Source organism: Podarcis gaigeae (genome assembly GCF_964106915.1).
Source record: "Podarcis gaigeae genome assembly, chromosome: 1".
Classification (NCBI taxonomy): Eukaryota; Metazoa; Chordata; class Lepidosauria; order Squamata; family Lacertidae; genus Podarcis; species Podarcis gaigeae.
In genome coordinates this window covers 61,368,050-61,382,498 of record NC_139678.1, presented here as the reverse complement: position 1 = coordinate 61,382,498, position 14,449 = coordinate 61,368,050, and the positions used below count along the sequence as shown (strand labels likewise).

The following is a 14,449-nucleotide window of genomic DNA, read 5'->3' as shown; positions in this document are numbered from 1 at the left end:
CCATGTGGAGATGCTAAGGTAGATATTTCTAGGAAGTGGGCTGAGCGGGGTAGGTACCATCACTGAGAAGACTCTAACTTATATCCCTAATAATCTAACCAGCAGAGGCTGGTCCGTTAGGTTAAATGGGGCACTGCCCAAGCAACTTCAATCTGCCCCAGCCAGCCTCCATCCGCCTGCCTTCTTGCAACCTCTTGACAAAATGGTTCCACCAAACATTGGCTCTGGCTCCACCAACTGTTGGTCTCCATGTCTTCCACTCCTCGGGTCCCAAGGGACACCAGCCAGCACTGAATCTCACCTGTGTTCTAACATAAAGTCAATGTAATCATTTCTCTTGAACCATCTGGGGAAATGATCACATGATTTATGACAGCCTATGCTACACTTTCTTTCTTTTTTAAAAAAGACAGCTCTTTTGCAAACCTTCAATCCCTTTTCATGTGTTCTCCCCTCACAACATGGGAACAGGCATCCTGGCCAATCTATCATTCTTCTGTGGATTACTGGCATGATGTATATGAAGTGCTTCAAAAACCTGAAATATGCTGCACATAAACACTAAGTGTGATTCTGTTTCACAATCATATTGTTGCATTATCTAAGACTCAGAGCAACTGCTTTTCTAAGAAAGCAATAAACTACTCCTTTAAAAGCACATGAGAAAGGATACAAAGAAAAGAAAGCCTGAAAACGTTACCATTCCAGAAGAATGCAATTTTTAAAAACTTGTAGAAAGCAAAGTAAAGCCCAGTCAGCTTGCCCATCTGCACTTCCTTTATCTATAATCCCACATTTCTGCTTTTTATGTTACTATACAGTCTCTTCCTTGCAGGATACAAATCTAAGTTTCTCATAAACTCATTAATATTTTTGTTTCAGTTTCCTTCCCCAGTAACGTGTTCCAAATGTTTGCTAGCTCTTGTGTGAAATTGACCTTGTATTTGCAGTATTCTAAAGTATTTTTTAAAATGACAAATCTGCTTCTAATGAAGTCGGTGGAAAAAAAAGTATTAATTTCAATAGGAGATAGCATCAGGTTCTGATTTTAGATTGTTTCCTTTTGTTTTTGAGCCTTTCACGTGTGTGAGCCAACTTTTTGACCCCATTCGAAGTATGGATCCCATTTTCATTACCAGATGAAATCATCGTCCATTTAAACATTGCAGAGCCTAAAGAGTGCTGGCAGGTCCACCTTCCTCCGGTCCTGAGCCTCTGCTGAAGACTTTGGTGGCAAGTCCAGCCATCTGTAGTCTCAAAGAGAAATTCCAACCCTTGAAAAAGGGCAGGTCAAGTTTCATATCTACGACCAAATATTACTCCACCAATGGCAATGCACCTCTGAAATGCATTTGCAACATCAAGACCCACTAGGGTCCTTGCTTCATCTATATGGACTGAGCAATCACATCTCACTTATCCCAAATAAGAGGAAACTCAGCAGGTGCATATATTACTTTCAGCGTGAATTCGCTACCCACAATGTATTGAGAAGCTGAACAACTTGGGGCCATCAAAGCTTCCCCACCTTTCACCCACTTGAGTGATCATAGAATCTTAGAGTAGGAAGGGACCCAATGGTCATCTAGTCCAACCCCTTGAAGTGCAGGAATCTCAGCTAAAGCATCCATGACAGATGACCATCCAACTTCTGCTTAAAAACCTCCAAGGAAGCAGAGAACTAGCATTCAGTGTGCTGCGACGTCACTGAATAGATGAGCCCAATTCATCTGGGGAGCTCTGCTTCACAATAAAAATAGGGATCAGGAAATTCACCATGGGAATGCCAGTCCTCATGTTGAAGTAAGTTATTGACCAACATCTTTGTGCCTCTCTGAAAGTAGCCAAATCAATATTAGGGTTCTGCCAAGAACTCCATTGGATACCATCTCGCAAGATTTGAAAGCTTATTCGAACAGTCCTCCTGGTATTATGCCACTTGAAACATGTGCATAATTACATATTCAAATACTCTTCATATCAAAATACCCCAAGTAGGAAAATCTGAATGTGGAAAGGTAGCACCTCAGCACTGTCATCTCTTTGATATGTTAGCTTTCCATTTCCATGTGTGTGTATTTTTTCATTTTTACATGCACACCCACACAGACCTGGAAGGACTGGACCAAAATTCCTGATCATTTAGATGTGCTATTACGAATACTGAACAGATGACAACAGCAGCAGCAGAAGCAGCAGAATGAACTGGCCCTGAGACATTTCAGTGAAGCTGCACAGCTGTTATTGAGGATGACTGCAAAGCATCTTCGGTTTCTCTCTCTTTCCTTTCTGATAAATGAGATTGTTTTTCTATGCATTTAGGACCTGCACTTCAAGCACGTTTTCCTAATTTGCTGTTGGCTGAGATTTTGCTGCTTATTGCTCTTAATCATATTCTGATTTACAAACAATGGGCATGCTGCTTACCCAATGTACATTAATAACACATGCTGCTGAATATAGCAGGTTCAAATTTCAAGCCAGCTCTAAAAGCAGATGTCCAAAGAAGCCAATAATGAAGACAAACTGAAAGCAAGCTACTCATTTAACTCTTGAATGTGATAGGCAGAGCTGAGAGTGAGAAGCCATGCTCTCCCATTAGGAATCCTTTAACTGAAACTATCACTTGCTTTTAAGTTATCGAGAATTCAGACACTGGGTCTTCAAATCTGTGATTTGAGCAAGGCAGAATGTAAATGTAAGAAAACAGACACCTCACTGAACATTTTCAAGCACAGTAGCAGTGCAATTCTATGCATGACCATTCATCATCATCATCATCATTTTATTTGTATGCCACCTTTCCACAATTAAAAACAATGCTCAAGGCAGCTACAACATGACAAGATTTACATAATTACAAAAGTCATAAACAATAAATAAACCACATCAAAAAAAATACACAACCAAATGGAAAACAATTTCCACATAAATCAAAACCTAAAACTAACAATGCAGCATTAATATCACAGTTTAAAATGACATAGGTAAAAAATAACAGCAATTTAAAAACAAAAACGGAGCCTTCTCTGCCCAGCAGCAGCGGCAGCAGTCCTTTGTGAAGCCTGTCAGGCCCTGCCCTAGGCCAGGTGGTGAGTGGCAGGATGGGGGTCCTCAGGCGCTCATCAGAAGGAAGCCTCACCATATTGAACGGGATATGCTCCCCAATAAATAGTTCCCACTGAAATCAGTGGGACCATTAACTGCTTATCAAGTCCCTGTGTGTAGCTTTTTTACTTTCTTGGCTAGGTTCCAGAACATGGTCTGAGTCTTGGGGGTATATGAAGCTGTCACATTGCTGAGGCTAAGCAGGGCTTGGTCTGGTCAATGCCTGGATGGGCAGCTACTTGAGAACCCCATGTGGGCTTCCTTCAGTAGTAAAAGTACTATTTTAAAAATGATAAGGGTTAGAATCAGGTGTCTTGGGAAGGAGAAATATTTGAAAAGGGAACGTTTCTGGATTATCTCCGGTATTGCTTACTGTAAAGGCAGAAAGAAAATGACTTGTGTCACACACACTTTTTCCTATTAAAACCCAATTTAATGCCAATTTCTCCAGGCTTCAAGTCCGAGTATACATTTTTTCCGGAATGCTAAGATTTAGGATCCATTTTTAAATTCAGCAGAATCAAGCGTCATTATTTTCATGAGCTATTCTGCTTCAGTTTGCAGATGAAGTTGTTGCAGTTTTTTATATCAGCTCTGATCTATTGTATCATAGTACATGGAATACCCCTTCATGGATCACTGCCTTGTCGTGGCAAAGGGACTTAAATAACTTCAGGAAGCCATGAGCAATGCTATGCAGGGCCACCCAAGACGGACAGGTCATAGCCGAGAATTTAGACTAAATGTGATCCACCTAGAGAAGGAACTGGCAAACCACTCCAGTATTTTGCCAAGAAAACTCCATGGACATAAAAAGAAGAAAGTGAGAGTTTCCAAGGCATGCTCTGGTTGATGGGGTCATGGAGAGTCGGAATGACTAAGCCGACTAAACAGCAAAAACATGGAATAATTGTATTTATTTGGTCATTTGAGTACTTCAAGAAAAGAATTGTGGAGAGGTCCATAACACTTGGTGTTTGCTGTGTTACAAACATAAACACTATGTTTTTATGGTAATGAACAAAGAAATGCTATTCAGAAGTCTGGTTCGCTGCGGACAAACACTTGGTATTGCTTTCTGCTTCATGTATCTGCAAAGAGGCAAATTAATGAACTGCCCCTTGCTATGATAGGAGGACGTAACCCGCAAAGTGCACATTACATTACAGTCAACAATCCTACCTGCCATTGAGCTCACCTTTGGAGAGTGTTCAGAGGCACAGGGAAGTGGCCTTGGGAAGGCGTTTGGAGTTCTGACTATACACGATTTTGGCTTTATGCACTATCCCTGGACCATAACCCCCATGTAAGTTGAAAGTACAGTCATACTTTATGAAATATACTCAGAGTCGAGAGTGGATTTCATGCTCTTTATTCAGCTCATAGTGGTGAGGAGGAATGAAAGTTCCCCCAAAGTATCTGCTTTATATACATTATTTATACAATGGGCTGCACGTGATTGGCTAATTCTGGAATTCTCCTGTAGGCCAATCAGGTTGTGGATTCACTTCCATCTGGAGCTGGACTGGGTGGCTCCTGCAGACCAATCATACTGCTGCATTGTTCTAGGACCAATCAGACTGCTGCATTTTGGATCCTATTGTTCTAGGACCAATCAGACTGCTGCATTTTGGATCCTGTTCAACTCAGTACATAACACTTTGGTTTTCAAACAGCTTAGTTCATGAACAGCTTGGAACTTGAACCCAGAAGGAGTTGTTCCAGTTTGCAAACTTTGCCTCAGAGGCCGAACATCCGGTGCTGCTTCCACGACTTCCGATTGGCTGCAGCCAATCAAAAGCCGTGCCTTGGTTTCCGAATGTTTTGGAAGTTGAACGGACTTCAGGAATGCATTCTGTTTGAAAACCAAGGTACGGCTGTATTTTAAACAACACCCCAGCCCCCAGCTCTCGACATGACAGGGGCAGACCCAATCACTGCCCTCCCATGCAATTTTGGCTAAGAATCTCTCTATGCCTATGCCAATCCCAGTATCTGTATTGCTATATTGATTCACGCAGTCTATTCTGTTTCCAAAACTTTCCGGTTTAGAATGATCAAATACACCATTAGATTTTGCAGGCACCTTTCAGCTTTCCTTGAACATATGATTGTTTTTTCTTCTTTAAATTGTGCATTAGCTTGATCCTACCATTTGGATGATTTTGCACAGAGCACTCTTCTTGATGTGTGAGGATTTGTGCACATAATACTCTTTTTATGGTTAATGAGATTAACATACAAGCCCTGCCACCAAATTCAGAGTATTCACTTAAGTCATGAAACACACGCCAACTCAAATGATTTCAACCATCCCTTGCTCTGTACATTTGCCCCATAGTGAATGGATGTTAATATGGAAAGTTGAATTCCCCAGCAAACAAGAACCAATGTGCTCCGTAGCAAAGGCTGAAAAACTGATGTATATATTCTGTGGTTTCCATTTCCTTGGCTTTATTGTTTTTATGTAAATTCTCCCAGGACATTTCAGGTTATATGTCTGGAAAGCTTAGCTATCCAGCAGAGGAAAGACTGAGAGAATAATGAGAAATGTGCTGGAAGAATGCACATAAAAAGCTTTGGAGAAATGAAAATGGAAACAACAGACACTTAGAAACTTATTGCAGATTAATAAAGAAAAAAAAAACCCTGTCTCTTTGTGTCTGTGGGTGGGGTGTGTGAGAGCGAATAAGCACATACCATAACTACAGATTCTATCAAGGTAGCTGTGAAGTATCAGGACATTTAGCCTGAAAGAAACTCAAAAGGTATGAGCAGACACAGAAGAAAATCCAAGTAGCTTGTGCCATAAGAATCTTTAGATGCTCCCACCTCCTCCAGCTAGTAAGAAGAGGGGCAATTCTGCAGCATTTAGCTTCCTTCATAAGAAAGAACGTGGCCACTTGTGGTATCTTTGTAATGTTCATTTTATGCACGAATACACTAGTGGAAGCAACCACTGGTCCTGATCGTACATTAGATTTCCAAACCAGCAGTGTGGATCCCCATAGACCAATCAGGAATCAACTGGGCAAGTTAAATGCATAGCTCTAAACTCTACTGTCTTTCACTTCCAGATTCAAACTATCTGTAAATCGCCCATTGGAGTGGGAGGTGGAGGAGATTGTCCAATCATTAGTTGCCAATGAATGAACTTCAAACTATCTTCCCCAAAATTTTCTGGCAATAACCAAGCAATCAGCTTTCTGCAGAAGTAACAGTTGCCCTGCACCAGATTTTATACATGTAAAATATCACACTTTCTAGTGTAAAAATATCACTTTAATACCAAGTCAAACCTCTCCTGTGTAGGAAAAAAGCCTTTTGTCTCACACATAAAAAAGGAGTTAAGAACTCCACTCCGAGCCTCTAAACTATAATTTTGTTTCAAGACCATTCTGAATGAATTAATGTTTGGCTGATGGATCAGAACACACTTCTTTACTTTATCTCATTTCAAATCTACAGAAAAAACCAAGATTTTCAAAAGTGATCACTGACTCTGAAGCATGCCTTATGTTGTTTATACTAAATGACACTGGAATACACTGAACACCATGGGACTTGGGCTGTGTAAAATGTAAAGGGACCCCTGACCATTAAGTCCAGTTGTGGACAACTCTGGGGTTGCTGCGCTCACCTCGCTTTTCTGGCTGAGGGAGCTGGCGTTTGTCTGCAGACAGCTTCCGGGTCATGTGGCCAGCATGACAAAGCCGCTTCTGGTGAACCAGAGCAGCACACGGAAACACCATTTACCTTCCTGCCGGAGAAGTACCTATTTATCTACTTGCACTTTGACGGGCTTTCGAACTGCTAGGTTGGCAGGTACACGTTGCCAACTTAAAACACAGCTAGGCATTCTTTTTCTCAATTTGGATCAAAGCTGGTTTGGAGGATAACTCATCATTCGGGGAATAACTGTATTCCATAAGAAATGGCAGGATATATTTGGGTTGTGGCGGGTGGTGCTGTGGGTTAAACTACAGAGCCTAGGACTTACTGATAAGAAGGTCGGCAGTTCGAAACCCTCGACGGGGTGAGCTCTCGTTGCTCAGTCCCTGCTCCTGCCAACCTAGCAGTTCGAAAGCACGTCAAAGTACAAGTAGATAAATAGGTGCCTCTCCGGTGGGAAGGTAAACGGCGTTTCCGTGTGCTGCTCTGGTTCGCCAGAAGTGGCTTAGTCATGCTGGCCACATGACCCGGAAGCTGTACGCTGGCTCCCTCGGCCAATAAAGCGAGATGAGCGCCGCAACGCCAGAGTCGGTCACGACTGGACCTAATGGTCAGGGGTCCCTTTACCTTTACCTATTGTTGTGTGTTGCATCACTTCCCAAAGCAGATGCACAGTAAATGGAAGTGTGTGCACAGCCCTACTTCCAAGTAAATATTATAGACTCATCTACACATGTTCTTCTGTTTAGTACTTAGAGGGTATGCCAAAAGCAATCCTAAACTGAAAAAGCAGCCATCTGCACAGCAACAGGGTATATAGAAGAAGTGATTCCTTCTTGTTTTCTTAATAGAAATATTGTACTGGTCTGGGGGAGGAGAGATGGAGTTGGGGCTGCTTTATATGCACGTATCAAAAGCAGAACAGAGGTCACTTTCCTATCATTTTGCTTAAGTTACGTTGGAATGTTTCGAAACTAGAAAAGGTGGGCAGGGCCGATCACAAGGGTCTCTTGCAGCCTAGTTGTTGCCTGGCTGGGAGAACAATAAATGAGTGAAAATGTGCTGTGTGTCTAACCATATGGTTTCTGCTTCCAAATATTACCATGGCTGTGTGGGAAGAAGCCACAGTTTCCATGCCACTGCACTCATTTATAAAGAACCTGTCAGACAAGTTTAAATTCTGGGTGGATTCTGTTGGCTTATGAACAGAAGTGATGAGACATATGTATGTCCAAAAATAATGTGAATATTTTGTTTGAAACCCAAGTTTAACATAAAGCAGAACTCAAGCAAAATAACGAAGCTATGAAGTTGTGTACAGCAGTCTTCTGCTGTTATAGTTCACTGGAATACTGGAGTGTTTCCTTTTTATAGTTTGGAATTGGTTTTTTGAGGCCTCTAATCCAATGACTCCCTTGAGGGACACACATTATCTAACAAAAGAGTACTTTCTCCTTTATTGATCAAATTTCACACATTTGGCAGGCATTCAAGCAGTTGTGAAGGCAGCACAAACATTTTAAATGGCTGGGTTTTCTCATATTAAACCAGAAGTTATGAGAAAAGGGACAGGATCCCCTTTTCAAATTTCTTGCAGAGGATTCTGTACATCAGGGGTGATGAAACTGTGACCAGAGATAATGGGAGCTGGAATACAACAACATCTGGAGGGCCAGCAGTTCCCCATGACTATATGTTATTCAACACAGAACTACACATGTAGTTTGTCGTTTGCACTTGAATATTCTCTATGTGTGTTTTGAAAGGAAGGTCAGAATCAACAATGAAACTACAGGGAAGCTTGTGGGGGAGGGAAGCTTTTTCATAATTGAAATCAGGAGTGGGTTCATTTCAGAGACTGCAATAGGTCAAAAAATGATCTGGTCAGTTTGAAGCATTGACTAGCAAATCTTAAGAGCAGCCTTCACAGTCACCAGAGCCCTCCAAATGTTTTGGACTACAACTTCCACTTGATGCAATACCATTAAAACTGATTTCAGTTGCACTTTAATAGATGCATCTCATACTAAATTTAAAAAGAGGTACCATAAAATGCCCAATTGTTTCACTGCCACAGAGATGGGGAACCTGTGTCCCTCCACATGGGCATAGCCAGGCTTCATGTTAGGGAAGGCAGAACCTCACTTAGTTGTGTTTTTTATTTATTTACTTGATTGGGGGGCAGCTGCCCCCCCTGGCTACACCCATGGCCCTCCAGATCTTCCTGGATTGCAACTCGCACCAACACTCCGCTCATTTTTTTTGGTGTACCTTTTAATGTGTTTTATTTATTGTTCATGACTACTATTTTAATTACTGTATGTAAATCTTCATGTTGTAAGCCACAGAAAATGATGCTACACCACTGCTGTCCATCTCGATAAAGATGTGGCTACATGGAGCACACATGATAAACACTGTGTATACCACTGACCTGGCAGTTTTAGGGGAAGGTGGAGGGGGTGAACTTTGTGAAAGGTTGACATTGAGTATGTGCCACATACAAACTTGTTCAGAGGACCATTAGTAAGGCTTGCTGGTGGATAATGTAAGGGCTAATCTGAACGAGTGGCTCTTTGATCCTTATTATTATTATTATTATTATTATTATTAATATTAATCAAACAGCAGGTCGCCCACAGTCAGTAGCTGTCTCCTCCGCAATTTGGGGTTAGTTTTCAAGTGCATTATTCGGGGATGCAGCGACTGTTTTCTGAGCCAGGTAGACAAGCCAGGAACTCAACGGTAGTTCAAACGGGGCTCAGACAGCAGGTCCTTCTACATGGATTCTGTAGGGACAGAGAAGATTTACTGGAACGAGGCTCAAATAATCTCTTGCACAACAACCCTCTAGCTTTGTGCCGTCCTGGAATATCTGGTCTCCGCCACCTGACCTGCAGCCTTCGCCGGTCCTCAAAAAAAGAAAAAAAAGACGGAATTGTCCTGTGATCAAAAGTTACAAAGCAGAGAAAGAGGCGTGGCAACCCTTTCAGCCCGCCTGCTTTAAACAGAAAGAGTGGCGTTTCCAACGCCCAATAGCAATCCAGGGAGGAGTTGCCTTCTGATTGGCTAGCCTCACGAACGTGAAGGCGGGCTTCTCCACCGTTCAAACCGGCGGCGCCAAGGAAAGAAGGCAAGAGGAGCTGCTGTTTCCCCTGCTGGGCCCGTCGCCATGGAGACATTACTCTCCCAAGCCGAGCTGCTGCCCAGCCTCTTGGCGGCGTCGCGCTCGGGCCTGGTGCGAGGCTGGGACGCGGCGGCCGTGCGCCGGGCCCTGAGCTGGGGCCGCTTCTTCCAGGGGCTGCACGCCCGCCTCCCGCCCGAGCGCGGCATCTGGGCCTCTGTGGAGCGGCGCCTGCGCAGCCGGGGAGCGCCGCTCGGCCTCGGCCACTTGAAGCGCTGCCCGGAGCTGCTGGGCCTGGCGCTGCTGGAGAACCGCGCGCTGCCCTCCGACGCCTGCCGCGCCTTCCTGCGCGCCTTCCTGCACGGCGAGGACGGGGAGCGCCGCGCCCACCGCCTGGCGAGGCGAAAGGCGGCCGCCCAGCTCCTCCTCCCTTCGGCGCCTTCTTCTCCTTCTCCTCCTCCTCACGAGGCCCCTCCGGTCAGAGCCCAGGGGCAGCTGCTGCTGGCGTGGCTGCGGGAGGAAGGCGGCGAGGAGGGCGCCCTCCTGGAGCAGCTGCCCTGCGGCCCCGCGCTACACAGGGCCGTGGCGGCGGCGCTGCTGGAGCCCGGCGGCGAAGCGGAAGCCAGGGCGGCGCTGCTCCCTTGGCTGCTGAGGGAGCAACAGCAGCCTCGCCTGGCCGCCTTCTTCCGCCTGCTGCCGGCCTCGTGGGCGGCCTCGCTTTGCAGCCGCCACCCTGAGCTGCGCGCCCCTTACTTGAGCCTCTTGGCGGCCTGGGGAAGCCGGCTCCGTTACGACCCGCTGCGCGGGGAGTGGCGGGCCGGCGGCCTAGAAGAAGGCGCGGCGGCGCCTTGGCAGGAGGTGAGGGAGCGTGTCGGCTGCCTCTGCCAAGGGCCGGAGCCTCTACGCAGCGCGGTCCTGGCGCAACTCAGAGACCTGAAAGCCCAGGATGGGGGCTTTGAAGTACGAGGCCTGAGTGTTTGGACTGATCTCCTGCTGGACGTGGAAGGATAAGCTCCTCGCGCGAAGCCTTCCCCCGTCAGCCAAATCATTTGAAAACCTAGAATGAAAAACAAACACTGTACCTAAAGGAAAGATGACTTTGTATTGATTCTCCATTCAGAACTACTCACTTAAGATCAAGTGGCCTCCAGGTTCCCAGTGCCTTAACTCTTTTTTTGTTTTGTTTTCCAGCAGAGGATTGCTTCATGTAAAGGAATGTGTTCCTATGTATTCTCAGTTTTAGGTTTTCACTCCCAAGTGTAACAGTGCAATTAAATCACATAGAATAGATTCTCCCTCATGTGCTTTGTCATCTTCAGCCCTTCATTATAGAGTAAAAAGAAAGTTATTCTATAAGAGTATAAAAAACAAGTACTAGTTGCACCTTACATGCTCAGAAGTGCATGTTGAAAATCACATTATTATGGATGCAATGCTAGTGATTTATGTATGTGTAAATGTTATTAGGACAAACCTAAGTGGTGCAAGAGAGTGCAAGCATTTGAGTTCTGCAGAACACTGTTTTGACACTTAGGTCCTTGTCAAACTGAAATGTTCTTAATGGGCCAACATGGCTTCCTGTCCTTTTTGTATGTTTCTGTAATATGTAAGTGAGACTGCTATGTCTACCAAAAGATTAGAACAAAGATTTGCATCCTGAATTCTGGAGCAATCACAAATTGTTACAAAATTACCCAGCACTAGACATTTTTAAAAGCTCACACAAGTAGTACTCTACATGTTGATACACTGTGGACATTGCTATGTAGGCTCTGCTATTGAGCTTGTGAATCTTGGCTAGACATAGGGAGGAATATTAGCTGAGGTAGTTGTATTTCCCAGTCAGTTATCAGCAACTTAATCAGTATTCATGACTTAATTGACTCATATTTTGGTTGTCAGCAGTGATATAGGTGAAGAACCTCTTGTAAAACATACTGTGGCAGTGTGAAGTGTGTCTCCTGTCAATGCTCTTCTACAAATACAAAACACCGATTTGTTTTGACATATTATATTGGATAGGTCCGCTTAAGAGATTTCCTCTTATGTCCATAGAGTAGCCACATGTGGGCCCATAGTCTTTTTCACTGTTTTGTTTTTTTGGTGACCATAGTCAATTGAGACCAGAACTTCAACCATCAGTAAAGTAAAAATGCGGCTATTGCTACCACATATGTGTGTTCATGTGTAATTTGCATGATAATTGCCTATATTTAAGTGGTCTTTGTGTAGAAATCATTACGATCCTTGATTTTCCTTCTATTGTTGATGGCCTGCAGTTGCAATATTGGAAAATATCCCTGCTTGTTAGGCTGGTCAGGAAGTCTTTCCTGCTTGCTTGGTTCTAGTTGCCTGAAATTATAAATACTTGTTCCTAATTATGCCTTTATTATAATACAACTTTGAATTTCCATGTAATCTGACTTCTATGGATAGGTCCAATGCAGTGGTGTCAAACTGATATATGCATTAATAGTAACACAGCAGAGAATGGTCACTTCACTTCAGGTTTTCAAGCTCTATATTAAACATTTGCCATGTACATCTGAAATTTGTGGGTGGTATTTGACTCATTTTTACTCAATAGACTCATTGAAATTTGTGAACGTGACTATGTTAGGGTTATTAATTTCAATGGATCTACTCTAAGTAAAATCAGTAGAATACCACCCTGTGTATATACCGTATTTTTCGCACCATAGGGCGCACCCAGTTTTTAGGGGGGGGATCAAGAAAAAAAAAATTTTTCCCCAGCCCCAAAGAGCAGCGTACAGGCTGCGCACAACCTCTCCCTGCCGGAGGGGTTGCGCGCGGCTATGGCACAAGCCAAAGCAGCAAGCGGGATGGATCCCACTCGCTGTTTTGGCTTCCCCTTTAGCCCCGTGCAGCCTTTCCCTAAAGACTCCATAGCCCCGTGCAGCCTCTCCTTGCCGGAGGGGTTGCGCGCAGCTATGGAGCAAGCCAAAGCAGCAAGCGGGATGGATCCCGCTCGCTGTTTTGGGTTCCCCTTTAGCCGGGAGACGCTGCGCAGGGCTTTCCTGGCTTTACTGGGAGGTGGGGGGATTCACCCACCTCCCGCAAAACCGGCAGAAGCCACGCAACTCCTTTAAAGAGATTGCTGCTTCTCCTGGCTTTTCTGGGAGGTGGGAGAAGGGACTGATGCGGCTAGTCAGTCCCTTCTCCCTCCTGTGGAAAAACCCGCAAGAGCGCACAGAGCTTGTGTGCAGCTCTTGGGGGATTTTCCCGCCTGCCTCCCACCTGCATTCGCTCCATAGGACGCACACACATTTTCCCTTGCTTTTTAGGAGGGGAAAAGTGCGTCCTATGGTGCGAAAAATACGGTAATAGATATTAAGCCAATGCTATTTGAATTGTACTGTGTGAGGAAAGATGGGTAGATTTTTTTTAAAAAAAACAAACCTGTATTTTTGAGGTACAAAACAAGGAACCATCTAAGTACAAGTAATTATTAGTGTAGAACTGGTTCCAATCAATTTCTTATGTATAGTGGCAAAAGTGCAGAAGTTCTCAAAGCAGAATGTAACCATTTTGTGTCTACTTATGCCCAATGATTTGTTGCCTTTGTTGTATTTATGCCGATAGAAGGAATACATATGTGTTAACGGAATAGACAGAAATTGACTTTTTTGAATCCAAGTAATGAGATTAGAAATAAATGCTGTAAGCCTTATACTCCTATAGCGACATATCTTTTTCCACTATCAGAACATGCCTGGCAGAAGTCTTGGGCTGCCATTCCCTCTTGGGCACTCCACAGAAATACTTTCTTGTTCTTGGAAAACCATATTTTGTTTCAGTATCCAAGCCAACAAACTACTCTGTCTTGCAAATAAAAGAAGGCCTATCATAGTCACACTTTCATAAGGGCTAATCAAATTTTACTCAGTAGGGTTTACTTATGAGTAAATATGCATGTTGCTCTGTGGTTCACTGATGCATATCAGTGCTTTACTTTTTGAAAGTGTTCCGTTATAGCTGTTGTTTCACATTGGATCTATTCAGCATCCCTAAGCATGTTTATTTCAAAAAAGAAGTTGTTTCACTGAGTTCAGTGGGACACAGTCCCCTGGTATAAGTTTGCACTTTTGGTGCTTTATCAATCTATTGGAGATTTGGTTAAAGTTGTGGCAATTTCAGGTATGGCCAGTTTGCTTTCTTTGGCATAAATCCTAGATTTAAAGCGCTACTCTGATCATTTCAGTTAGTGCCGTGTGTGTGTGTGTGAGAGAGAGAGAGAGAGAGAGATGCTGAGCTTGTAAAGAAGTCTCACTGCAGTTGTAACACTATGGAAAGGTTACATAGCTATCAACCCACAGAGCTATGAGTTCAATAAGGTTGCTATTTTGTTGGCTTCAAAAAAGCACTAATTAAGTATGATGATCCCTTATTATTCTGAAGAACAGGAAGCTGCCTCATACCTAATCGGACCGTTTGTCCCTCTAGGTCAGTATTGTATTGTCTACACCAGGAGTCGGGAATCTTTTGCAGCCCAAGGGCTGCATTTCCCTCTACACAACTTTCTGA

The 14,449-nt window shown here is 43.9% G+C and overlaps 1 protein-coding gene and 1 long non-coding RNA gene across 3 annotated transcripts in view; both read left to right on the top strand.

Annotated features, from left to right (window-relative positions):
* Positions 1–14,449, top strand: part of LOC310851363 — a 690,313-nt gene that overhangs the window by 493,350 nt on the left and 182,514 nt on the right. The gene's annotated exons all lie outside the window — the stretch shown is intronic.
* FANCF (FA complementation group F) lies at positions 8,241–13,595 on the top strand. 2 transcript variants are annotated; one of them, XM_083752393.1, is made up of 2 exons: positions 8,241–12,577; positions 13,253–13,595. In XM_083752393.1, exon 1 carries the CDS (start codon positions 9,953–9,955, stop codon positions 10,913–10,915), a length of 963 nt encoding a protein of 320 aa, XP_083608519.1. In that variant the 5' UTR covers positions 8,241–9,952; the 3' UTR covers positions 10,916–12,577; positions 13,253–13,595. The 2 variants fall into 2 exon arrangements, with proteins under 2 accessions (XP_083608519.1, XP_083608518.1); XM_083752392.1 differs by having other exon boundaries at positions 8,241–12,588.